The sequence below is a fragment of the Eschscholzia californica genome, unplaced genomic scaffold (genome assembly GCF_041429995.1).
Source record: "Eschscholzia californica isolate CP2 unplaced genomic scaffold, dmEscCali1.0.p SCAF_1, whole genome shotgun sequence".
Lineage (NCBI taxonomy): Eukaryota > Viridiplantae > Streptophyta > Magnoliopsida > Ranunculales > Papaveraceae > Eschscholzia > Eschscholzia californica.
In genome coordinates this window covers 38,610,562-38,636,743 of record NW_028238198.1, presented here as the reverse complement: position 1 = coordinate 38,636,743, position 26,182 = coordinate 38,610,562, and the positions used below count along the sequence as shown (strand labels likewise).

Sequence of the window (26,182 nt, the reverse complement as noted above, 5' to 3'; positions counted from 1 at the left end):
ACCCGAGAATATTCCGTCTCTAAAGTTATACTTAAAAAAATCCCACTTTGCCCTTACATAATCAATATTGTAATTTAGACTCCCTAATTTACTTAATTCAAGTAGTTTGGACTTATTTTCTTCTTCTAATTAACTCGTCTTCTTCCTCCATTTGACAACCCACCCCAGAACACTATAATCCAAATTTATCCTACCAGTCATTAATATAATTAAAGAACAATAGCCCAAATTCATCTTACTAACTATCAATATAAAATTGTAATGAAAGATAACCAAGAAAGGATTCTCTAGTTCCAGAAGATAAAACAATGAATTGAACATAATTGCATCATCAGAGTTGCATCAGTTGGTGTTGCAACACCATTGGCGGCGAATTGAACAACTGTTGTTCAGTTTGTCACAATACAGTCTAGAGTGAGAGATTGTAGATACAGAAAGAGTAAACTAGTATTTTAAAAAGTTTGAACCTCTGAAACTACAAAAACTGACTTTGATTTCTTCATCAATTCGGTAGTACCTAAAGGATTCAATGATTGGTTTCTTCTATCCAAACGTTAATTGTGAGAAGCTCATCAAGGTTCATGCTACTTAAAGATTTCCCTAAGCCTCCCAACTGGTTTAAGATTTTCAGATCCCTTAGCTTTAACGTTTATTGCTTCACATTTTAGAGTTTTCATATTAAATTTGTTAGCTCAATTTATATAAACCAGAAATCTCCATATCCAAAATAACAACATCCTTCAGCGATTTGTACCATATACTTCTAACAACCATGAATGATCGAACTTTCTAACACTACAAAATTAGAAATTTTTTACCATTCTCGTAAGAAGAACGAAAAGCTGGATTTAGAGGCTTTTAGAGTTTACTCTCTTTCATGTCATTAGATTGAAACTCACTGGGTACCAGAACATTTAGAGAGAGAGAGAGAGAGAGAGGTTTTCCAGAAAAAAATTTGTTGCAGGAGAGAGAAGGGGCTTCCATTCCTAATTTATCTAGGGTTATACAAATTGAAATGAAACTTTAAATTAGATGATCTTTGACCATAGGTAGATGAGAAAAACTGATTTACCAAAAATTGGAACCCAGAGATAGTTCAGAAGAAGAAGAAGGAAGGTCTTGCAAAGAAAAAGAAAGGGAGAATTACTGAAACCCCCCAACTTTGATAATGCCTTTACTGAAACCCCCCACTTTAATTAGTAATTACTGAAACCCCCCAACTCCGTTTAATTTAACAGATTTGGGCCGTTAGTGGGAGGGAAATGACATAAATCTCCCTTTGCTAAATCCGGACCTAATAATGGGAGCAGAAAATGGGGCGCCTTCGAGTCAAAAGTGGGGCGCTTATATCACGTTTTATCTTCTCCTTACCCACCCAAATCGATCCCTCCCAAAACCAACCAGCATCACCTCTCTCAACCGGACGAACAAGGGATCAACCAGACGAAGATATCTCTCGGTAATGCTCCCTCTCTCTCTAACGACAAGAACTTCAACCCCTACCAGGTATGCTCCCTCTCTCTCTCTCTCTCGGTAATGCTCCCCCTCTCTCTAACGACAAGAACTAGGGTTTCAGTAATGGGGTTTCTCTGTCTCTCTCTCTCTCCTAATAGGTAATTTGTTTCTGGTTTCAGTAATTTGTCACAATTCAGATCTTCAATTCAACTTTCCCTGTAAGTATAATCAATCTCTTCACAATTCTTCTTCATTTCCTGATTTCCCATTCGATTTTAGCTCATAAACAAAAAAATCAATTTTTTTTATTTTGACAAATTCTGAAAATTTCATTGAGGTTTCTTCTTTCTAGTAATCTTTGGGGAAGAAGAGATCATGAAGATGAAAATTTTAACAAATAGAACGAAGAGTTAGTTTAGGTTTCAGTAATTCTCCATTTTGTAAATGTTAGCACTTGTACTGTTTATAATACACTTATGGACCGTGAGATTCCCATCTTCTAAAGAAATATTGATGTAGCACTTGTACTGTTTATAATTCTCCATTAGTTAACATGAAATTAGGTTTGCACAATATGACTTCATAAAATTACATGATAACATTTGATTGAGCTTACACTGATGAGTCCAATATTGCTCTCTCTTCCTCTGGTTGAAGTATATTTTCCCTGAAAGTAGAACTTGAGATCTTGTTTAGTGAATCACCTTCATCTTCGGATTCAGCAAGTTTTAGTTGAGATGCTAACTTCGCGAGGAGCCATTGCATATAACCTGGTATTGGGCTGAGTGTTGCAAAGGTCTTTATCGACAAACCAGATAAAATTAGAAACCATAAGCAAGTACAAGCCTAATAATTATGAGATAAAGATCAATCATCCTCCGATTGGGAAGCGAATACGTAAAAAGACCATTTTGGTATTAGATAGATAGGTTGAACATTTATCTAGTATTTTCGTAACCCTAGATACTATTTAACTCTGCTCAAATTAAAAAAGCCCAAGATAATCTAATAGTCTTTAAGGTTTAACCACTTTGAAATGTTAGTACAGTTGTAGTATACATGTTTGGTGAAATTCCTCAAACAAAAAGTAGGGAGGAAGTTCAGTATATATGTACATCCATACTTTCTATACCTGGATTATAACTTAAATAGCATAACACCTTATCTTAGCTTACAATATTGATTAGGTCTTTGAGTGGGTTAGAGCCTAGATGATTGATACCTAAATATTAGTATGTTTCAAAAATTCGTCACCTTGTAAAATTGGCATCCTGAACCATTATTCTGTGATCACCTGTAGCCCTCTAAGGATGTTTTAACTTCAATTCTAACTATATTCTGTTCGTAGACTCACTTGCGGCCTTTCCACCATCTTCTTTTACTGCAAAAAGAAAGGAAGACATGTTGTTTAATGTGCGACCTTTGGGCATAGTCTGTTGTTGCTCCTCATCTGTTTTCTTCCTATGTAATTTGCAGGATTTGAGTGAGCTGTATGGTGGCAACCGGGTAGAGGTTGTGTGGAGCCTTCACTTGTTTCTTTCATCTCTGCTGGCATCCTTGTCAAAGAAACAATCGATCGGCTTGTACTCTTTGGATCTCTATTTTGGTACAAATCATGGTGTTATAGTCAAACTTCAATTTTAAGTAGTCCCAAATTTCTTTGCCCATCAATAATGTAGCAGCTAGTATATGTTGAGATTGAAAAGAATATTTACTTTGAAATCTTAGATGGATTTGTTTTGAAACTCTTAAAATCATCTCAGATGTTCTAATGGTTCCTTATATTGCTTCTTACTATAATCACAAAATAAAGAATGTATTAAAGGTGAATGTGAAAATATTTTGAGTGGGTTAGAGCCTAGATGATTGTTGGACTAAGCTTTAAAAATGGGCATCTAGGCGCCAAAGATTATACCTGTGTTGGCTAGGCACTGGTTTTGTTGGCTCGGAACATGTGGGTCCTTTTGATTATACAAACTCTGGTAGAATGGTAGGTATGTATGATTGTGTCATTGAGATAAAATATGACTTAATTCCAATTTAGTCTCATGGGGTGAAGTTTGTAGGGTGGTTTGATGGGTTTAAATAGAAAAAAAAAACCCTCAAAAAGGTGTAAAACGGTCAAAACATCTAGGCCCTCCATTTTGATCTTCTACATTCATTTCAAGTAGTTGGGGGGTTTCAGTAATTACTAATAAAAATGGGGGGTTTCAGTAATTACTAATTAAAGTGGGGGGTTTCAGTAATTATAAATAAAAGTGGGGGGTTTTAGTAAACGCATTATCAGAAGTGGGGGTAAAACGTAAGAGGGTAAAAAAGTAATATTGAAAATATCAAAGTTAAATCAAACAGAGTTGGGGGGTTTCAGTAATTACTAATTAAAGTGGGGGGTTTCAGTAAAGGCATTATCAAAATTGGGGGGTTTCAGTAATTCTCCCAAAAAGAAAAGAGAACCAAGGTTAACTGGGTGGGGTTAAATTACTTAAGTTGGGTGAAGTCAACTAAAGGGCAAAATGGTACTTTCTCATTTTATGTTTTTTGGAACTGTTATATTTAACATTTTATTTGAAAAAGGGAGTCCAAAGTGCAACACTGGAAAAAGGGAGTCCAAACAGCAAATCAATTATACGAAAGGGAGTCCAAACAGCAAATCTCCCAAAGCACAAAACATTTGAAAATTATTATTCAGGTCAAAAAGTATACAAATACTAAAATACCCTTTTTTGTCATTTTGTGTAACTAAATTCTTTTATTTGTTTAAAACTTTAAATCGATATAACTTTTGTTTGAGATGTCGGATTTCTATAAAAATTATATATTTAGAAATGATTTTTCATTAGCTTTCTAACAAGATCCACTTTCAATATTTTTTTTTGAAAAAAAAACTCAGAAAAAAACGGCGTTTTTTTTCCTTTACGTTTTTCTGCAAACGTGTTTGCAACAATCTGTTATGCAAACGTGTTTGCAACAATCTGTTATGCAAACGTGTTTGCAACAATCTGTTATGCAAACGTGTTTGCAACAATCTGTTATGCAAACGTGTGTGCAACAATCTGTTTTGCAAACGTGTGGTTGCATAATGTAAACTACAAATGAGTTGCATATCGTGCAAATTGCATAATGTAAACTACAAATGAGTTGCATATCGTGCAAACTCGGTTTGCAAATCGAGAATAAAAACTATGAGTATGTGTCTACGAAATCTTCAGTTTGGAATTGATTTCATCATTCATCATATAAAACTCATGAAGAAGTTGTGTGGTCGACTTTAAAATCAAACCTTCAAAATTCTTATTGTTTTCTACTTTAAGGTTAAACCTTTAATACTTCAAGATGAAATAATGTAGAGAGAGAGGGAGAAAAACTTGATCAATGAATTATATACAGAAACACAACAAGAAGCAAGAAACAAATGAATAATAAGTCAATGCAAAATTGAGGCAGATAATGGAGCCATTCACTGTTTATCGAATTCTTTTTGAGAAGGTTTCATATCTCCAAACATGATTCAATTCCCTATAACTGCATTTTTTTTAACATTTTATCGAGCACCTTCTGAGCATATTCCATATCACCGAGCTTGCAATCTATATTTCATCATCTCAAATCTCATGTTTTTCTTATCAAGTCAAACAATCATAACTCATATTCGATTTCATTAGATCCCTCAATTCATCCCTTTTCAGGAGCTTTAAGTTGGAGGCTTCAGTCTTTCAGATAAAACCTCAACTTGTTTTCTTCTTACCTGATTTGTATTAGAGACATCTCTCCTTAAAATGAAGGAGACAACTATCTAAAATCTTATCAATGGAATGCTCACAAATTCTTTGCCTTCGACTTCAAGGTTGCATAATTTTATCATGAATCCTTCGATCCTCATTTGACAAGAAAATAAATCTTCTAATGAGAAAAACTTACATGGTTAACTAAAAGAATCACTAACTAATATAGACGATAATTCGTGGAAACAAAACAATCGACAATGAAGTTCCAGATATAGTAACGGTGAATAGGGATGACATGACAGTGGCATACCTGTGCAAAGTGCACATAAATTTTCTGCATAACAGAAAGAAGTCAACATACAAGACCAAGATACAAATCCAAATTTCAAATTCTAATGAGTACCAGAAAAAGAAGAAAGAATCCACTTACCGAAGTCTTTCAATGGGTTAACCTTGGTAATTGATCTTAAAATTTCAGCATCCCTGGAACATAAAGGTCACCAAGATTACCAAAATGAGTGTAAGTGCCACTGTAATCAATGCAAAAGCCTAGAGAGAGAGAGATGACCTTCCACTGTTCCTACCAAGAAGATAGAGTGCAACAGCACTCAAGCTACAAGTTAATTCAACCCATGAAATCATCTCCAACAAAAATTGAAAACCCAGATTTCAAATACCTAATGAGAAAGCTTTACGATGCTACTAGAATAGAACTAAAACTGTTTGCGGCTTCTTTGTATTTGATGCGGCAACAATGGTAACTAAGAGTTCATAAACAAATTTAGAGAGATAAAGAGAGTTTATTTGGAAAGATTAAGAAAAACGAGGATTGTCGTGTAAAAAGAAGCAGTAATGTTGAAATAAGACTGAAATCCATAGATAATTTGGGTTCTAATTTGGGATATCTTGGATAAAAGTAACTACTTTTTTCCTTTTTTTCTAATCCCTTTTGAAGAGAGGCAAACAAAACACTAGTATGCAAGTCAAAAGATCACTGCATTGAAATTGTTCCGCTTCTTCTTACTAGGAATATGTAGAGTTGATCATATGTATGGTTGGATAAGTTTTTCGGATTCAGATTGGAAAACATATTCAAAAGATGAGAGAGGTAGAGAGAGAAAGAGAATTGAAATTACCTTGACGAAAATTGAAATTACTTGACGAGAAGCTTGAGGTAAATATCATCGGACTTTGGGGCTGTCCTTTTGGTCTTCTTGGTCTTGCCTCTGGCGACCAAATCAATACCCTGCGATTCATAAACACAACTTTACAGACAGAGAGAGAAAGAGTTGTTCTAGGGTTTGGAGGGGAGTGGATACCATTGCTGCTTGTATTGCTCCTCCTGTTGTGTTCAGTGAAATGCAATTGTCCTCTGGAAGAAGAAGAAGAAAAATGAAGTGTTCTTCTTCTAGGGTTTATGCCACAGAAGATTGGTGAAGTGCGGAAGGAGAAGAAGACTAAAATGGTTCTCGATTTTTTAAGGGAAAAAAAGAGTTTTAAGGTTAAGGGTACTTTGGGAATTAAAAGAATAGAAAATGACCTGATCCATAATTACACATATTATTTGAAATCTTATATATCATTACCATTATTATTATGACAACTTTTAGCTAATTGAAAAAGGTGATGGTTTTTTTGGTTATTATGATAATATTTTGAACCCAAATAGTCGTTTTCTATTTCCATAAAATACATTTTTTTTTTAGTCCTTTTAGTAATAACTCAAGGCAAGAAATGGTAAGAAAGAAAAAATTGTTTTTTTTTTGGCGAAGGCAGACAATTTCTAGTGCGAATACAATTGCTTGTATGTTAATTGACGAGCTATTTTCGTTTATTTTTTTTAAAGACAAAGGGATGGTTTAGAAAACTAAAATTCATAGTATTATTGTCTTCCCGTCTTGAAGTCATTCATTATATGATTTTTATAGACTTTTAATCAGTTAGGTCAAAACTCTATATAAAAAAAAGAAGGGAAAAACGTGACTGTGACAAACATTTTTTTTAATAAAAAAATATTGTCTAGAAGTCCTTCCCATAATTTAAAAATAATCCTTCTTAGGAATAAAATAACATATTTAAGAAAAAAAAAATAATTGTGTGTTTCTTAGAAATAAAACTACCAATTTATTAAAAAATGAAACAAAAGAAATTGCAAAGGTTTAAAAAAATAATTTTTGAGTCTATAGACCAAAAATAGGGTCCTAATAAGAGATTTAGTCCTCTATAATCCTAAAAAGGATTTCAAAACCTAAATAATAATTTTAATAGATATCTAGTCATTTTGGTCTCATCTAGAGATAACACAAATCCATATAATACATATTATATATTTAATACCTATATTAACCTTCTTTAATATCTAAACGCGATTTTCATTCTAAACCGTCATAGATTTTTTTCTCCATATTTATCTCAACTTTCTCTCTCCAATCACGTTTGATTTGTAACTAACTTCTAACTGATAAAATTCCGTAACCGAAATCCAGCAACTTTCTCTCTCTCTCTCTAAAAACGAAATCTTCATTAAACATACATTAAACTATCCCCCAGCTGTAAAAAACTCCATTGATTAGTATTCAATCAAGAGCTATCATCAAAACCTCCATTGTTATTTAGGGTTTTTACTGATTATCTCTTTATTCTAGCCACAACTAATCAGGTTTAAAATCTTATCTCTATTGCTTTATAGGTTAACGATTCATATTGAAGATTTGAAAAAAATCAAATGTTCTATATTTTTTTATTTCTTTTCTTCTTTTTCATTTCATTTACTCTGAATCTGTTTTGCTGTAATCTTCTTTATCTAAAGTGTTCTTACATGTATTTGATATTTCTGTTTCATTTTTATTGAGTCCATGTAATCTAGATCTGATGTTTTCATTCAATTATCTAGATGTTTCAGATCTTTGATTACCTTCAGATCAAATTGAACTGATAATACAGTTAATGATGGATATTAGATTCCAGTATGTGATCTCAGAACTGTATGGAAAAAATTTGTAGTGTAATATACATTATGTATACTTTATGCTCCATATCTTTTACTTTTTCAATATTATGGTGTTGAAAAATATCTAAACATATTTAAAATTCATTACAAATTATACATACTTGTGACATTGTGTTGTAAAGGAATTTGTAATAGGCATAAATTAAAGTTTTACTTACTACAAATTATTGGTACTTTTTTACTCTTGACTTCTAATCTCATACATACCTATAAAGTACGTAATTTGTTCTGTACATTTTACATTGTTTACGTATTTGAACAATTGGTCTGTATTGAAATATATGCTTAATTATTAAATCAATATCAATTAATTTAATATTATGTTTGACACCACAGATGGAGATTCAAACAGATTCATCAATTCAAAGCAAGAAGACGATACTAAAATCGGATGGTTGGGATAAAATGTTTACTGAACCTGGTCAATTATTTCCCGGGGGTGCTAAAGCCTTTCGATTTGCTCTTCGGCAATATAGTATAAATACTGACCATGATTTTAAATTTATTAAAAATGATTCGAAGCGGGTAACTGTTGTATGTCATGTTGAAGATTGCAAATGGAGAGTACATGGATGTGCGCCATTGAAATGCGAATCTATGTTTATTTTGAAAGACATGGAAATGAAACATGAATGTGAAGATTTCATTAAGAAGACCAAGAAACCAAAAATAAACAGTTCATTTGTTGGGAAACTTATTTTAGATGAGGTTACAAGAAGCCCAGATCGTTCCACAGCAAGTCTGAAGAAAGATTTCTTGAAAGATTACGCTGTCCAACTTCCATATTACTACACTTATGAGGGTAAGAAAGTAGCAATGAATGAAGCATTTGGTCAAGAAGGAGATTCCTATGCAAAACTTAGATGGTATGCTGATGCATTTTCACGTACCAACCCAAACAGCATAGTACAACTGGAAGTTGACGATGTATCTCGGAGATTCAAAAGAATTTTCATTGCACCACATGCTTGTATAGTTGGCTTTCAATATTGTCGACCAGTTATATATGTGGATGGGACATTTTGCAAAACTCGTTTTAACGGGTGCATACTCGCTGCTGTGGCTAAAGACGGTAACAATGGTATTTTCTGAACATTCTTAAATTTTTCATAATTAATTTAAAAAATATTGCCTTTTTCAACTTCCCATTACATCTTTTTATGTACATGTTTGTAAATTTATTATAAATTATAACAACTTTACAAACCATTTTATATACATTTTAAATAAGTATGCCTTTTGAAGGATAAACTTTTTATACTTTCACTAACAATATTTTTAATTTACAGGTCTATTTCCGTTAGCATATTCTGTGGTTGATGTTGAGAATGACCAAAATTGGGACTGGTTTCTAAGGCATTTGCGCAATGCTCTGAATTTGGAAAAGACGTATATCTTTATTTCAGACCGTCACAATGGTATAATCAACGGTGTTAAGAACATTTTCCCGACAGCACACCATTCCTTTTGTGTTTGGCATCTAAGGAACAATCTGAATTTAAGATTGGCAAATGGAGCTAGAAAATCAAAATTCTTCCAAACATTGATTTTCAAGGCTGCTAGAGCTCTTCCCGAATCTGAGTATCACGCAACTATTAACCAGATGATACAGATGGGTGGTTCAAAAGTTGCTGCATTTTTTCAATCCTTAGACCCTGCTTCTTGGGCAGATGCTTTCTTTCCCGGTATAAGGTACGATCAGACAATATTGTATTCATTTGATTATCTATGTTGATTTATTTTCTGAACATTATGAAGTTTACTTTATAAAGTTTTGATATTGTATTAAAAAATAACATGTACTTTACACAGCATAATTAGGTTATTTACTGTACATTATGGATTTTTCTTAGGAAAAATTATTATCAATATTATAACAAAATATAAAAAATTTATATACGATTTTTTTTTCCTACAGATACACAGCTATATCATCTCAACTATCAGAGTCCTTTAACAATCAGATTCGACATGCTCGTGGACTACCAATTACAGCAATGTTGGAGGCAATTCGTATTCATATAATGAACAAAGAATAATGAGTTGTAATGGGTCCAAGACTGATCAAAGTAATCAAATACTAACAAAGTCCAATGAATACCCCTACTAACATCTGTAATCATCGAATGACACATTGGAGCAACTATATAAGATATTAGCCCTCTTTCAGCCTCATTTATTAACCGATCTGATAGGTGGGGGTCTATGTTTGCCTGAGCTGACTTGCAATTTATCATTGTCTGTCAAATAAAAACAACATACTGTACATTTCAGTATGAATACTTCTAAATAAAGTATATGTAATTTTTGACTCTATATACATATATGCAGTAAATTATACATACTTTACTGATCATACTAAATCTTTTATCTATATCAAAAATGTAATGTATTGCTTAAAAAAACATCTATGATGAAATTATGAATTCTTTAACTAAAACTTACCCATAATTCAGACGCGAGAACGAACACTTGTCCAGCTCCAACCAAAACTTGGGAAGATAGATGCTTTGACCACCAATTTATAATCTGAGCATCGGTTTCGCAGTTCATCATAAGCCAATTCACCTCTCTTCCTCTAGCATCACTCGTCAGATTGGATTCTCATACAATTGTTCTGCATATTAATTGTTGTTAGTTTAAAAAACTGAATTTATAGCAAAATAGTTATATTATATTAGAAATAACAGATTATGTTCGTTACAAACATCATAATGTATCACAAACAACAAAACATTGCAAAACATAGACAACGACAAGGATTTAAACTTCTATTTCATTACTTCATCTTCACTCCTTGGTTAAACTCCTCAAACAACCCTTTCTCATTATCTTTCACTTTCTTCCATACTTTGCTTTTCTTCCAGTTGCTAAGTTTTTCATCATCCTCAATTGAAACTCCCTTCCCCTTTTTATCCACTTCTTCAACATTCACTACTTCCTTTTTCGCAATTTCCTTCTTTTTGTCTTTCTCAGCCTTTTCTTTTGGCTCGGCTTTTTCAGTAAGTTTCCTTGTTCTGGGAGCTTGCTTGATTCTCTTAATAAGAGAATTCTGTTTTGGTGTTTCAACAGGATCAACTGATTTATCCGATCCACCCTTAACAGCTTTTGATTTTGTTCTCTTCTTCTTCACTGTTGTTGGAGTAGTCTCGACAAAGTCATCATCTATGAGTGTATCTGTTTCAGCATTCTCTTGATAGGTTTTTGCAACTTGAACAACGTCGGAGAAGTCGGGTGGATTTGTGAAATCTATTCCCAAAGAAAAATTGGGAGTTGAACTATAATTCTTCTCTTCCTCATTAGGCACCAACACAATGGCTGTGCATGGCACCAACCTTCCTGTTGTTGTTCTTGAACATTTTCTTCTTCCTGAACCTTATCATCTGGTTGTCCTCCATCAATCTTCTCATCATTTTCTCCCCAACATTATTTTCCTCCTCATTCTGGTCCACATTAACTCCACCATTTCCTTCATTATAATCCTTATGAATCAATGATTCATCCCTCTGTTCAGACTTTAAAAGTATCTTCAGTTGTATTACTTCATTTCTCAAACTTTCAATTTCCTCGTCCTTTTTCTTCAATTCTTCTATTTGTTTATTCACTTCTCTACTCAGGGCTTCCATCATCTCCATGTTATTCAACTGTTCATCAAAAGGTATTTCCACTACTACCTTTTCAGTAAACTTTAACATTTCCTTCTCTTCTTCACTAACATCATCCACAACATCCTCAAAAACCTGTACATAAAAAGTTACATAAATTATAGAGTCTTCTGTACATGCATACAACAAACCTTCTGAAATTATATGTAATTTACGATAAATTACATATATTGTTCATAAAAATATAACATAGTTATAAAAAATTAAAACTTTCATTAATGAAAAAACACATAAAAAGTTAATTATACCTCCTCAGGTCCCAGTGCAGCTAGATCTTTTTCCATCCCATTACTAAATCCATCCACAGACCACCTCAAGAACCTTGGGTATCTTGTTGCATTCAGTGCATTTTTCGGATACAGATTAGTATGCATGCACACCCAGAACTAAAGAAAAAAAGAAATTGTAAATAACTCATTACTTTATATGAAATACTCCCTCTGTCCCATTTTGTTTGACCTTTTGGGAGATCCAACTTATTAAGGATTGCCATTTATTGCTTCCTAACTAAATGTATTTTCCTAAATTACCCATATTTACTTTAGAGTATTACATTGAAAACTACATTGGAACTAGTGTAGAACCAATAGAAACTTTTTATTAGTATTAAAAGTAAGGGTAGATTAGGAAACCTCATTAAAACTAGTAATAAATGAGTCTTATTTAAAGTAAGTGGACAAACATTTTGGGACTTCCTTAAAAGGAATAACACCCAAACAAAATGGGACGGAGGGAGTAATATGTAATTTATATAAAAAGTGGTTCTAAAAAAGTTACTCACTGGCAAAAGTAACAAGCAACTAGATGCTTTGGTTGGGTCTTCTGAATGTTTGTCGATCGTGTTCATCATATATGAGTGTATGGCTCTTGGCCATGACACCCTGTTGATAGCTCTTCTAGATTGGATGTTCTTATAAATGCTAGGCAATACAGTGAAACCCGCCAAAGTCGCAAACAGGAAGCTCGCCGATAACATCATTATTAGAAGACCAACAAATTCTATTGCTGGTTCACTATTCCTCACGCATTTCTGAAGTGCATTACCAACAATAGCACTAGAAAGACCCATATTTTTGTTCCTTGATGCTTCAAGTGTTTCCTTGAAATATTTGGTTAAGAACGCACACTTCAAAGGATCTATATCATTTTTCTTTGGGAATGCCTCATATTCAGAACCCTCCATGGGCATTCCCAACAACAAAGAGACATCTTCAGGTTTGAATTCGATCTCAACACCCCCAATAACAAATTTCTTAGTCGATTTCTTATATCGACAAAGAACATCCAAAATGGCAGTAGTTGGATGAATAGTATAATTCTCCCTTAATATAGTACCTTCTGCCATAGCATCAAATAGTTGGCTGAAAGGAGTTTTGCTTATCTCCTCCTTCATTTCTTCAGTCATATAGCTACGGATGCTATTTATCAACTCTATTGGTTTACTAAGGGTGTATCTGAATAGAGCAGATGTCTTTTGCTCTGGAATTAGCTTTTGTTCCCCTACAATATCAACCCATTTACTCCCACTTCCTTTATCCTTCAACTTCAAACTTTTAGAACTCACACCAACCTGTACAATAACACAAAAAAACAAAATTGTACACTGAAACATAAAGCATGTAAAGTACGCATAGTTTACTTCACATTATGAAACAATCTATATACAGAATGTACATTTTAATATATATTGTAAATATATACAAGAAGGGAGAAACTCTTAAAAGATTAACACTGATATGTAAATGAATCATAATTTATCAACATAGTTTTACAATATCAATAAATTATATCATCTGCCATACACATTACCTCAGAAATTGATGTTTCTTTACTTTTGGATTTCTTCTTACCAACAACTTCTTCAACAGTTGCTTTTCTTTTCAATGGACTCCTAACTGATGTTGTTTCTTCCGTAACATTCGATTTAGATTTACCTTTAGGTGCCATCTTCAACCTTTTGCTGCAATAAACAACATTTTCATTAAACCCTAAACCAAAAATAAAATTTTCATTAAACCCTAAAACAAAAATAATGGTTTTATTTTCAAGAAATTATAGGTTTATTTTTACACAAAAGGATCTTATTTTTAGACATACATAAAAGTTTTAAAATAAGAATTAGGTTTTTCAAGTAAAATTATAAATTTTAATGTCGAGATTAACTTCAAAAAAAACTAAAGATCTATTATTCATGAAACAAAACCGATTTTTTACCCTGTTTTGTTAAAAAACTATGAACGAAAAAACCCTAAACGATTTAAACAGACATTAAACCGAAAAGAAACATCCTATTTCCATAGAAATCTTTACCAAAATAACAAATCCTCTTCAATAGAAAGTGAAAAGGACGTGCAACAACAATTTATAATGATTTCAATGAAAAGTAACACACGTTTCGTTTAAAACCGTTTTGATAACGAAAAGGGGTTTATGAACCAGCTTACCTTTTCACCTGAACAGGTTCTTCAATAGAAAATATGAATGGAGAAGATGAAAGGATGCAAACTTTTTGTTTCCAATGATCTCTTTAGGGTTTTTCTTCGACAAATCGGGAAGATTTTGTGGAAAACCCAAATCGAGTAGGTTTAGAGAGAGAAAGTGTATTTAAGAAGAGTGAGATCTATTCTGTTTTGGCTGCATAAAGATACTCCACAAATCACGCCCACTGGTTTTGGGAAAGTTTCCTAAAGCCCTCGGAAATTCAAAAAAACCCGGGGTTTTTTGAATTGGGATACATTTGGTATTACTCGATAAATTATCCATACTTTATACCCTTTCTGTAAAAGGACTAATAATCCAATCTGAGAAGATTGGTCTATAAACCTATTATTAAATTATTTTTGGTCTATATTGTAGCACCCAGACCTTCAAGGCGGATAATCGGATGAGTTAGAGCGTCGAGCGGATTTAGTGGTTTCTTCGGGGTTTGGTATTGAATACTTATTTTAGTTGATTAGTGCAACTCATCGGAAAGTTCTCGAAAAATTATGAATTTTGACTGGTCACACGTGAAGATCGGGCGTGGTTTGACTATCATTTTGTATTCGATAATTTACTTCTTTATCGAGTTAATGTGGACTATATAGTTTATTCGTTGCTAGTTGTGGGGTGAAAAAGAGAAAGAAAAAGGTTAAACTGGGGGTCATATGGTAATGAATGAAGGTTGAATTAGTTGAATATAAATATGATTGGACGTGTTAGTAAGTAGTTAATAATTGGGGGCTTCAAACAAATTTAAAATCCATGGCCATCTCATTAAGTGACATGTGGCACCCACTTTTCTCCCCTTAAGAAATCTAACGCCAAACACCATTTGACGCTTACACGTGCCCACCAAGTGCCTCCATTAAACCCACGTCTTTAAACTCAATTTTGAATTCATTTTCTGTCTCCACCTAAGCCACTGCATGCACCCACACGCCACCCACCTAAAGCCTAGGGGTGGGAATCGGTCCGGACCGGTCGGTACCGGACTCTAACTTCATCGAACCGGTCGACTCGGACATAAATTGTTGGTGACCACCTATTTACTCGGGCGGACTCGGACGGTCACTCTCAAGAATTCTTTGTCCATTGACCGTCCAAGACCGTTTATTTTACCGGTCCAGTCGGACACTGGACGGTCTCGGTCCGGACTTTCCAATAAATATACTTAATTCAGAACTTTATTTTTATTACCACAAACAAAATTACTTACAAATGAAGATGTTTAGCCAAAAAATCAAAAGTAAATATAAAAAAGAAAAAACACAGTTGATCATCATTTGAAAAGATATAATTAAGCCATGCGCTAATGTTTGGTCTTCCAGAGGACTATATGACTAAGCCAACGATCATCATATATTCATATGTCTATAACATTCAACGATCAACTTCTAAAAATGAGGACAGTTTAGTCGGTCAACCTATTCGATCACTCGTACCGGTCGGTTAGCGGTCGGTCCTTCGACATAGAATTTTGACCGTGACCGTCCGTCAAATCTTTCGAGCCGGTCGGACACTGACCGTTATGACCATCGGGTGTCCATGGACACTTTTTATCTCGGTCGAACGGGTCGGATAGCGGTCTTCCGGATCTTTTTCCCACCCCTACTAAAGCCCCACTTCATTCTAATCCAATTAAGTTGTTTTTCAATTGAATTTCAAAGCCAACAGAAATCAGAGAGACCGAATACATTTCAAGGCTAAAGGGTTTTAGATTTGGTTCGTCGATTTCTTCGAGTCCGGTGGTCGGAATTCAATGAAACTTGTTTTAGGTAATTCCATTCGACTTGCTCTACATATCTATCCGTTTAGAATTTTCTATTTTGTCCTAATTTGGTGGTTATTTGGTTGTTATTTCGATAACTGTATGGTTGGGTATAATTTCATTTGGGATCGAAATTTGGAGCAGTTATTCTTTAATTTCGTCGAATGATTTATGTTCAGGATGATGTTTAGGATATTATAGACTATTTTGGGGTGTCCATATATAGACGGGGTGCTGCCGAATTATTTTAGTGCTCGAATTTCATATTTGGATTAGTTTTATAATGAATTGGAATAAAGATGGTTACCCGAACCTTGCCGTATTTAACATAAATGGATAGGTTGAGTTATGGATTCGTAACATTAGGTTCATTTTATGATTTGATAGTTCAAGATTCATAGTATTTGGTTCATTATATGATTTGTCAGCTTATGAAGACTCGGAAATGTAAAATAGAATTTATGGGAAGTTGGTTGGTTGATTTGTATATATTTCAAGTGCTCGATGGATCATCTCAGTGGACTCTATAGTACCAATAGGACATTCCTAGTATAGTTTCATTCATTTTATGCATTCTTGCTTTGCAAGAGGAGTCTTGACAGTTATGTAACTGTCAAATGACCGTTTTGCTCTTTCATATTTCAGTAGGACTAATGAACTGCAATAGGGAGCTCGAGGAGAAGTGGAGCTTACTCAGGAGCATCATTGGAAGCGCAAGAAGAGGTAGGATCCTATGAATCTTACTTGGAGCACGGGTATTCCCCGTTTCACCATTATATATATATATAGTTAGTAATTTTCTTCTTTTTATAGTTCTCTAGTTCAATTTATGATATGATATGGTATGATATGTATGTATGTGGTGTGCTCTATGTTATGGATGTTTCTCTTTTAAAAACAAATTGGTTTTTCTGTAAAATAATCACATGGAGGCGGAATCGCTTGATCTGTGTGATCTTTTTGTGTGAATTGTAAACACGTGGTGGCGGTATCGCTTGAGCTGCGTGTATAACATGGAGGCGGAATCACTTGATCTGTGTTACGTGTAATGGTTGTTTTACCACGGGCATTGGTTGGTCCCCTTGTTTATTTTATGTTATGGATTAGCCATGAATTATGTCAAGGGTTACACTCGGTTCGTGGCCAGCCGTTTGGTAACGACCATTCTAGTTTACCCGGAATGGGGTCCGGAGAGAGATTGGGAGTTGGGGTATTCCGACCCTTGGAGTGATTAGGGGACTGACCAGTGCCATGTTTGTTTATTTATTCTGCTAAGCCACTGGTAAGTGTGGTTTGAATTCTGTAATGTCTTGTGTTTGATACGTACAATGTTTCACCGAACCGAAAGAGGGTGTTTACCCAAGTTATCTTAAAAGAAAATACTTAATCCCTGAAAGTGAAAACTTGTAAAAGCTTGGCTTTAAACAGGGTTTACCCTACCTTGAGACACAAGAACGCTCTTCTCCTTCGGTTGATGGGACTTGTTAGGAGGGCTCTGTTCTTGTAGCTTTGGGAGCCTATCAGATCATTTAATATTATTATAGGTTCATGCATATGTTTGGGTATTCTTCGAATGGTCAGTGAGTTACCTTGCGAGGAAGCGTCAGATCTGGCCGGAGATAGGACGCGCCTCAAGACGAGATAATTGTATCGCCGTGGGTATATGGCTCTACTAAGCGACGATACTCTTATAGTCGTCTGGGTAAGTCATGACATATTCTAAGCGTATCATTGTTTGGGTGAGATTTACTATTCGATGCGTATTGAGATCACAAGCCAGCCCGATGGGCGATGATGACGAAGGGAGAGTTACGGAAGCTCTTACCGGGGTATTACGTGGATCCATGTGTACACTGCAGTAGTCAAACGTTCGATAAGGCGCCGCCTGCCTACGCACTAACAAAGGCCTACCGGTTCTTCCTAGCCGAATAGTAGGTAACCCCGACTGAGAGCGTATTCAGTCGTGATCTTGGTAAGCTAGAAGAATTATCTTGCTATATTGTTTTGCTTCGTGTGCATATTGATATCTCTGTATATATATCTGTATATATGTAACACTTATAACTATTAATATATTAAAATGTTGATGTGTGTGGTGCGGGTAGGATGTCTAGGTATCCTACTGAGCTGACCTTCGGGTTATCTCATTCCTATTTGTTGTTGTTCAGTTGCAGGTATTGGTGACCCGGAGTGACATAGTTTAGTTCGACGGCTCACATTATGTAAGATTATAACTTCTATTGTATTTTCAACATAATCACAACGTTAATATTATATATGTATCATCTAGAATAGTTAGGATCGTTCTCTCACTCGTTTGCGATTGTACACATGTAAATAGTGCACATTATCACTATCTATTTGATGCTATTGATATTTAGAAGTTTGTGAGATATGTATGATGAATGTTTGACAGGTTTTTCAGGTTTGATATGTTCAATTTATAGAGGAGACTCTGTCCTAATTCAGTCTCTTCTGTGAACTTTTTATATACATGAATTCAAGTTGTTTTTTTTTCTTTATGAAAACTATTTTGGGTTACATATTTTCCGAGCATATTTTCAAAAGGTTTAAACTATATTTGATTTTCCGCTGTGTTTGTTCTTGATTTGTAACCCGTGATGAGAGTTTTGGCTTGGGTTTATATTTGAAACTGGTTTTAGTGAGTCTGAGACCGAGTTTCTTTTATAAACTGCCTGGCAAACCGTGATTCGGAACACGGGGCGTCACATATATACCCATGGACTCTAAAAAAAAATTTGCAATCTCTCTCTCAATAAAGTAGCTAATTTGAGAAAAATGAAAGAAAATAAAGCAAACAATAAGTAGAATACAAAAAAAAAGAATATCGAGAATATAGCAATAATAAATATAGAAAGTCGGGTGACATGTTTGGGGAGAGCGTGTAGAGCAATATTATGGGCTCCTGTAGAAGTACTATTTTAAACCTTCGTCGAATTTTATTGACACAACTGTTCGTGCCCTAAGACACGGGATATGCATAGTAATATTGAAAATAAGTACAAAAAAGCAACAACATTTTATAATTATTATTCAGTTGGAAACAACATATAAAAACTAAAATACTTTTTTGTATAACGAATTCTTTACCTATTTTTCTCCAAATACATATGACTTTTCATTAAATACCGGATTTCGATAAAAACATATTTTAGAAAAAAATTCTTTAGCTTTCTAACCAAATTCACTTTCAACATCATTTCTCCAAAATAAAAACTCGAAAAAAAAACGATATGTTTTTTCTATTTTACTGCAAATAGGGTTTGCAATATGTGTATTACAAATTGGGGGTTGCAAAATGTACATTGCAAACTAAGTTTGCAAGCTTTCTCGAATGTAATTTAGGTTTGCAGATTTTCCAAACTCAGATTTGCAAATCAAGAAAAAAAAAACTTAAAAGTTTCCTGTTCTTCAAATTTGAAACGAACTAGATCTAAAGCTGAATAGTTCTTCAAATTCTCTCTTTATTTGCAGAGAAACAAATACACAGTAGTCAAATCACAATGCAGTGAGTACTTCGTGCGAGATTGGTTCAGCACTTCAGCTAGAAACTAAGATGTGAAATGCAACAAGAAAAAACCCCTCAAAAGATATATAGATCCAGATCATAATTAACGATTGAAAACCATTCGGTCCAAAAAGAATACAAATAGAAAGGAAGATAGATCAATCTCCTCCATGTACTCGAATCTGAAAAAAATAAACTGAATCTAATCGTGAATCTCCTCTCTATGCTTGTGTTGCAGATGGCCCCATCTCATCGTATCTTTCTCTGCAATGACCCAGAGATTTTCCCTATACAAGAATCATTTTATTTGTAAATCAAATACATTATAGTTATCCAGCTGTTCTAGAAGAACCTCCTGTGAATTCACTGGGTTCTCATTCATTTTCTACCAAGTTGTCACCCCCTTGTGCTTCCTGAAGCAATCCGTCCTTTTTACTTTATCTCAATTAAGAAGGCATATATGCCCAATGAATCAGACAATAGTTCATCGAAGCGAATATTGAACAAGGACATAAATAATCACTTGATATAAATATTATTATAATGTACTATGTGACTCGTCTTGGGGATCCAAGCACTCTTCTGGATTGGAGTAAAAATAATCTTCTTCTTTAGGTCTATCTAAAATCGATACTCTTCTTGTTGGGTTTCCCATTCGGGTTGCGTGAGTTTTCTTTACGGAATAGGAGAATTGATCCCAACTCAGTGACCCATTGTGGTACTGGTCTATCAAATCAACAAGAACCTTTCTGTCCAGTAATATTGTCTTCCTGAACCCTAAGTATCTGAAAAACATAAAAGCAAGGATCCAAATTCAGAGATGTAAGAAAGTTTAAACCCTTAAATAAACTCCATAATCAAGTGAAACAGTTTTCTCTTTACGAATCTCATGAATGAAACTTTCAACAGGAGAGATGTCTTTCAAAGGTTCGATTTTGAAAAGTTCAGTTGATAAAAGGTCTACGGAGGTGACAGTTTCGCAGTTCATCTATAACTTAGAATCTGCAAACAGCTACTTTCCCCCTTTTTTGAAGAACCCAATATAACTTAAGTTTGTGGTCATCCAACTCAAAACCAATTGGCAATGAGTGAAGAGGACCTATACATTATATTCTTGGTCTCCGGACCACCCTTCTCCCATGTTGGAACATTCTCACACGCCCCCTCACGTGCGCGTTCTTTGAGCCTAACAAGTGTTTATTTTTATTCGGGTGACTTGGAACAGGCTTTTAAACCGATCACGGGTGGGCCTAGTTTTGATACCATGTTAAGTTTGTATGCGAGCATAGTCCAACATGGGAGAAGCGTGATCTAATAACCAAGAAAAAAAGGCCTAGGTTTTCTCCACTCATTACCAATTAGTTTTCACTTTTGAGTTACACGACCACAAACTTAATAAAGTATTAGAGCTAGACCTACACATATGATAAGTTTAAAAAGACACATGTGTTCCACGTCACCATGAAAAGAAAAGAAAAAACGTGTTAGCCTCAAAGAACGCACACATGAAGGGGCATGTGAAAATAATCCCACATGGGAGAAGGGTGATCTAGTACAAGGAATATAAGGTCTAGGTCTTCTCCACTCATTACCAATTGGTTTTGAGTTGAATGACCTCAAACTTAATAGTGTCAATCATATGGCAGTTTATATGTTCCTTTGATTCATGTGGTATTCTCATTATGTATCAATGCCATGTAATTTTGCAAATGACTCTTGGAGTCCTTGTCGAAAGAAAATAATAATAATGAACATAAAAACGAAAGATGAACACCTGCGATGGCCTTCAACAACCTTGGCCATGTTTCCGTCATATGTAGGAACAAAAATATCACTTTCTACTGAAACCAGATAATCCAATGCGGCCATCTGAGAGGAATGATTTTGGAAATACCCAAGATCCGAAGGTCTCAACAATGTCTCCTTTCTCACCTGCACATTGTCATATGCATCAGAAAAAAGAGCAAATAGACATCGATTTATTTACTAAAAATGTATAGAAGTATAAAAATAGAGCCCTTGATTCTGTTGACTAACCAAATTCGGGAAAGCTGAAGCTAGGCTAGCCATTCTCCTCTGTCCCCCATAAATTTCCCCAGCAGCAATATAAATTTGGATGTTATGATTGATATCTAATGCCTTAAGGGTAAGAGCAGTTTCTTCTGGTGTCAGAGGGCATAAACCATCTTTTCTTTTCAGATCAGAATTTATCACTTTTTCTTTCCACCAAGGGTAAGCATATCTGAAAATAAGAATTCGAAGATATTGAGGATGACGAGCATTTAGGCTAATCTATTGATCATCAAATAAACGAATAATTCTCACCTCATTCTTGTCAATTCTTCTGCCTCCTCATTGCTGCAGCCTTGAGTACACCCAGAAAAGGCCAACATGTCCATCTCATATCTGAGATGAAGAACTAAGAAGGGTCCGTTTTGCCTTAGAAGACTAATAACTCTTCTACCTAAATCCTCGATCTGGGGAGTGAATTTCAAACCACTAAAATTTACTCTACAGCGTAATCTCTGAATTGCTAGAGGTAGTCCATTATTAGCAAGTCGAGCATCAGTTTTATTTAACTGAACAATCTTGTACTTTTGTATCAAAGGGAGAATCTGTATGGAAATGATAAGATCATAAGTTATACATCCTAGAGAAAAGAATTAGTAAGGGTGTTTTTTTTACCGAACCTGCCTAGCACAAGTCCGAGTTGTCTGAATCTAAGTCGTCTGAGTCTGACTTAATTGGTCAAAGGCACAATAGTCATTTTAGGTTATTTCAGACGATGCGCTCTTAATTCAAGCTTATTTTATATCTGACTCAAATTGATCCAGAATCGGGCCTAGTCAGACTCTCGTTTAAAAAATAAATAGTCTGAAATTTGTCTCGAGTCAATTCAGATGTTGAGTAAGATTTGAGATCTGAAGTTAAAAAAGAAAAAAAAACACTACTTAAGTACACTAACCAAGAAAAATATAATTATCTTTCAAGCTTGCAAAGAACAATGAAAAAACTGACCTGGTTCTTGTAATAAGATATGTCGGACCAACTAATGGGGGGCAACGAGTAGAACATCCCATGCTCCATTCTTTCCTTGACGCGTGGTGGCAACTCTTTTAATATGCGAACCTCATCTCTCAAGGAGGAGATGAAATGATCAACATCAAATATATCTTGAAACTCACTGGTGCATAAAATGAAATATTAGCAATAAGAAAAGGCATCTGATGAAAACCACCACCTACTTTCCTTCTCCAGAAGAAGTTGAGAATTTTTTTTTTTCTTATTGAATAAAGAAAATTTAAGATAATTAACCAACCTAGGATCAGCCCAAAAGGATGTTTTATCAAGCTCAGGAACTATAAGTGTAACGTTTAAATATCTCGCAATAGCAACCATGTCACAAATCTGTTGATTGACACCAGAACCGTATGCAGATTAGCGTTTCGCAGGTGGATGATCAAATAGAACAAAAATGGCAACAAATTGTACGCAGGTTACTATTTACAGATTGAGGCAGGTGGATGATCAAATGGAACAAAAACGGCAACAAATTGGAAGAAATAGTCAACTAAAGCAACAAAATTGGAAAAAATAGTCAACTACTAACCGCTGAACGCATTTGATTAAGCCCTCCATTGCATGAAATCATCAAGTAACCATTATTCTTATAAACCCCTGAAGGAAACAATTTACTAAATGTCAAATAGAACAATTCATAACCAGCAACAAAAGAACAAATTAGAAAATTTTCTCTACCTACTACGACTGATTTCTTATCCAATTATGCTTTTATACTTTGTATATATAAAGATAAAACTTAAAATGACAAAATTTCATCGTTGAAATAACGCAATGTCGTGAAATAACTTACCTAAAATAGCAGAGAGTGTCTTACCTAGTTTGAACATAAATACTGATTGAAATTGTAAAGCAATCAAACTACATTAACAAATTTGGTACTCACTTTTAGGCGGATTTGGAAGTTTTATTGGAAGAGAAGACAACTCCAAAGATAGAGAAGATGAATCTGAAGGCATAAAGCAGGAAGGCCAACCTTTCAATACCCTAGGCCCCCACATTTCCCCAAATGTCATTAACTGAACAACACAAGTCCATAATAATACAGTCGTCGTCGCTCGGATCATCCACAATTTCATTCTAGACCGAGAAACCATCGTTGTCTTCAATCTTTCTACCTTACTTTCTCCCAAAGATTTCAACCCCATCTTCACTCACTCTCTCTCTCTATAGACCCTAATTCAACTTCCTTCAGATTTCTCTAACTTCCAATTTGAGATCATAGGTCTCTAACTTAAGAAACCTGGATTTTAGGTTGAACTTTTGCCGCTGACAACACACAAGCCCAATAATGAACAAAAATGGAGACAGAATCTGATAAAAGAAAAATTGAAGAGATTCAATTCGTCCACGTCTTTGAGATTGGAGTATAGTTTTATGAAATCGAGAGAAGAAAGAGCCAAGTTCGTGAATAATCAATTAAATTAGATGTCTTTTTTCCACCATACAAAACGAATCCTTCTGACTTAAGAACATATAAAAATAACTAATGAAATTTTACCTCCAAATGTTGAAATCTCCTAGGTTTTGATCAATGCACCATTAAACAATCCAATAATTCTGTGTTTAAAACTTCAAATCCCTTAAAATCACTAACTATAAAAACAACAATAATGTCGTTGAATCGAAATTTGTTCCAAAAATTCATCCAAATATCGGTTTCTCACTAGAACTCCACAAATAGAAACACACTTCTCTATAATCCATAAGCATTCTTCTTATTTCATAAACATCTTCCAGATTCAGATCTTCACTTCTAAATCAAATCCAGAAAAAAAAACAGTAAATGAACAGAGATTATCTTCTTTCTTTGAAGAAACTTGTTAAGAACAGTCAGATCCTCTTCTGTTATCATACGAATTCAAAAGAAGCATTGACATTTCAGATCCATGAGAATAACAGTTAAACTAATGAAGGAATTACCGACCAGATCCCGGAAAATTTGAGTAGAAACTGTTGTTTTGAAGGTAACCGGAAAATGAAAGAAAAGAAAGAGAATAGAATGGAGATAATGAAAAAACTAGGAAAACTTTTCCTTCGTAAGACGGAGCCTAATTTTCGGCGTCGGTGTTGAAATCAAAGGAGAAGAGACCGTACAATTATCTACTAACCGTGGTTGAATCAACGCTCAACCCTAGTCAAATATTTTCAAACCAATCAACAGTTGGTCTTTGATATCAGGAGATCACTTTTTTTTTTCTTTTTTTTTTTTTTTTTGGAAATCAAACTAATTTTAAAGGCCAAAAGGCTAATTAGAAGAAAATACAGTAAGTCATATCTCTGAAGATCAGCAAGTCATATCTCCCAAGATAATCCACATCACCGACTTTTGAAATGCCACTGGATACACGGAAAAGACACACCAAGAGATCAGCAAGTCATATCTCTGAAGATAATCCAATACAAGGGTCACGGCATCCCAATGCCGATGGAGCAATGAGTTACCTAGCATGGAATTGTCGGGGCCTTAGGAACGACCCGACAAAATCAACCTTAAAATCGTTCCTCAATTCCACCACTCCGGATCTAGTGTTTCTCTCTGAAACCCACCTTTCTTCTATTTCCTCTATGCCCTCTTTTAATTATCTAGGTTTAAAAATAAGAATTTTATTGTTCCCTCTTCCGGTCGCAGTGGAGGTTTGTTAGTTTACTGGACTGACAATATTAATGTTAATTATTTTTCAAAAAATTTAATCCATTTAACAATCACTAGTGATTCGTCCTTTACTTGGGACTTATTTTGCATTTATGGCCCTCCCAGACTAAGTGACAGACCCAATTTTTGGAGGGACCTTTCCCTTAGAATTTAAAATGTTACAGATCCCATCTGCTGTATTGGTGATTTTAATACGATTGGTTCTTACTGTGATAAGTGCGGTGGTTCTGGTACAATTCCATTTCTTAACCAGTTTAATTCTTTCATGAATACTACTGGCCTCTTGGACCTTGGTTTCAATGGTCCAGGTTATACTTGGACCAACAGTCGAGCACATCACCACCTTACGAGGGAGAGACTGGATCGGGCGATTTGCAACGCCTCTTGGCTTCTCAATTTTCCTAATGCGGGTCTTTTTCACTTACCTAGGTATAATAGTGACATGCCCCCATTCTCTTGCGCCTTAAATCGCAGGATCAAACTCTAGACACTATTGCCAAATATGAAATCCACTGAACTAAGCACTCTGATTTTACTGAAACATTTAAGACTGCTTGGGATGCAACCAGTGGGTCTTTTTATGACAGAGTCGTCAAAGTCAAATCGTCCCTTCGTGTTTGGAGTAAAAGGGCTTTCGGGGTTATACAAAATAGACTGAAAATCCTGAGGAAAAGATTGTTAGATATGCAAGAATGTCTGCCCACAGTGGATACCCTTGACATTGAATCTAGATTGCAGGAACAGATTTTGCATTTAGAGGAAATACAGAAAACTAAAGCCGAACAAAGATAGAGACAGAAATGAGCACAAAA

At 34.7% G+C, this 26,182-nt stretch overlaps 1 protein-coding gene across 4 annotated transcripts; it reads right to left on the bottom strand.

Moving 5' to 3' along the window:
- Window positions 1-19,689: 19,689 nt before the first annotated feature.
- Window positions 19,690-25,282, bottom strand: LOC147566665 (rhamnogalacturonan I rhamnosyltransferase 1-like). Of its 4 annotated transcripts, none has more exons than XM_086653168.1 (9): window positions 24,216-24,956; window positions 23,601-24,028; window positions 23,244-23,311; window positions 22,953-23,041; window positions 22,652-22,817; window positions 21,959-22,248; window positions 21,671-21,875; window positions 21,408-21,565; window positions 19,690-20,418 (listed from the first exon to the last, which is right to left on the bottom strand). In XM_086653168.1, exons 2-9 carry the CDS (start codon window positions 23,860-23,862, stop codon window positions 20,172-20,174), a joined length of 1,485 nt encoding a protein of 494 aa, XP_086509294.1. In that variant the 5' UTR covers window positions 23,863-24,028; window positions 24,216-24,956; the 3' UTR covers window positions 19,690-20,171. The 4 variants fall into 4 exon arrangements, 3 of the variants coding, with proteins under 3 accessions (XP_086509294.1, XP_086509295.1, XP_086509293.1); XM_086653169.1 differs by having other exon boundaries at window positions 23,601-23,983; window positions 24,216-24,828; XR_015230527.1 differs by having other exon boundaries at window positions 19,690-20,700; window positions 21,249-21,565; window positions 23,601-24,854.
- Between the last annotated feature and the right edge of the window lie 900 nt (window positions 25,283-26,182).

Excerpts from the sequence above, each read along its gene's own strand:
- LOC147566665 (XM_086653167.1), bottom strand. The coding sequence starts at position 23,862 with ATGGGGTTGAAATCTTTGGGAGAAAGTAAGGTAGAAAGATTGAAGACA. Across the intron at positions 23,312-23,600 it reads ACTTCCAAATCCGCCTAAAA|GGGTTTATAAGAATAATGGT; the intron begins GTGAGTACCAAA and ends TGTTTCCTTCAG. Across the intron at positions 21,566-21,670 it reads CTTCAGCTTTCCCGAATTTG|GTGAGAAAGGAGACATTGTT; the intron begins GTTAGTCAACAG and ends GACAATGTGCAG.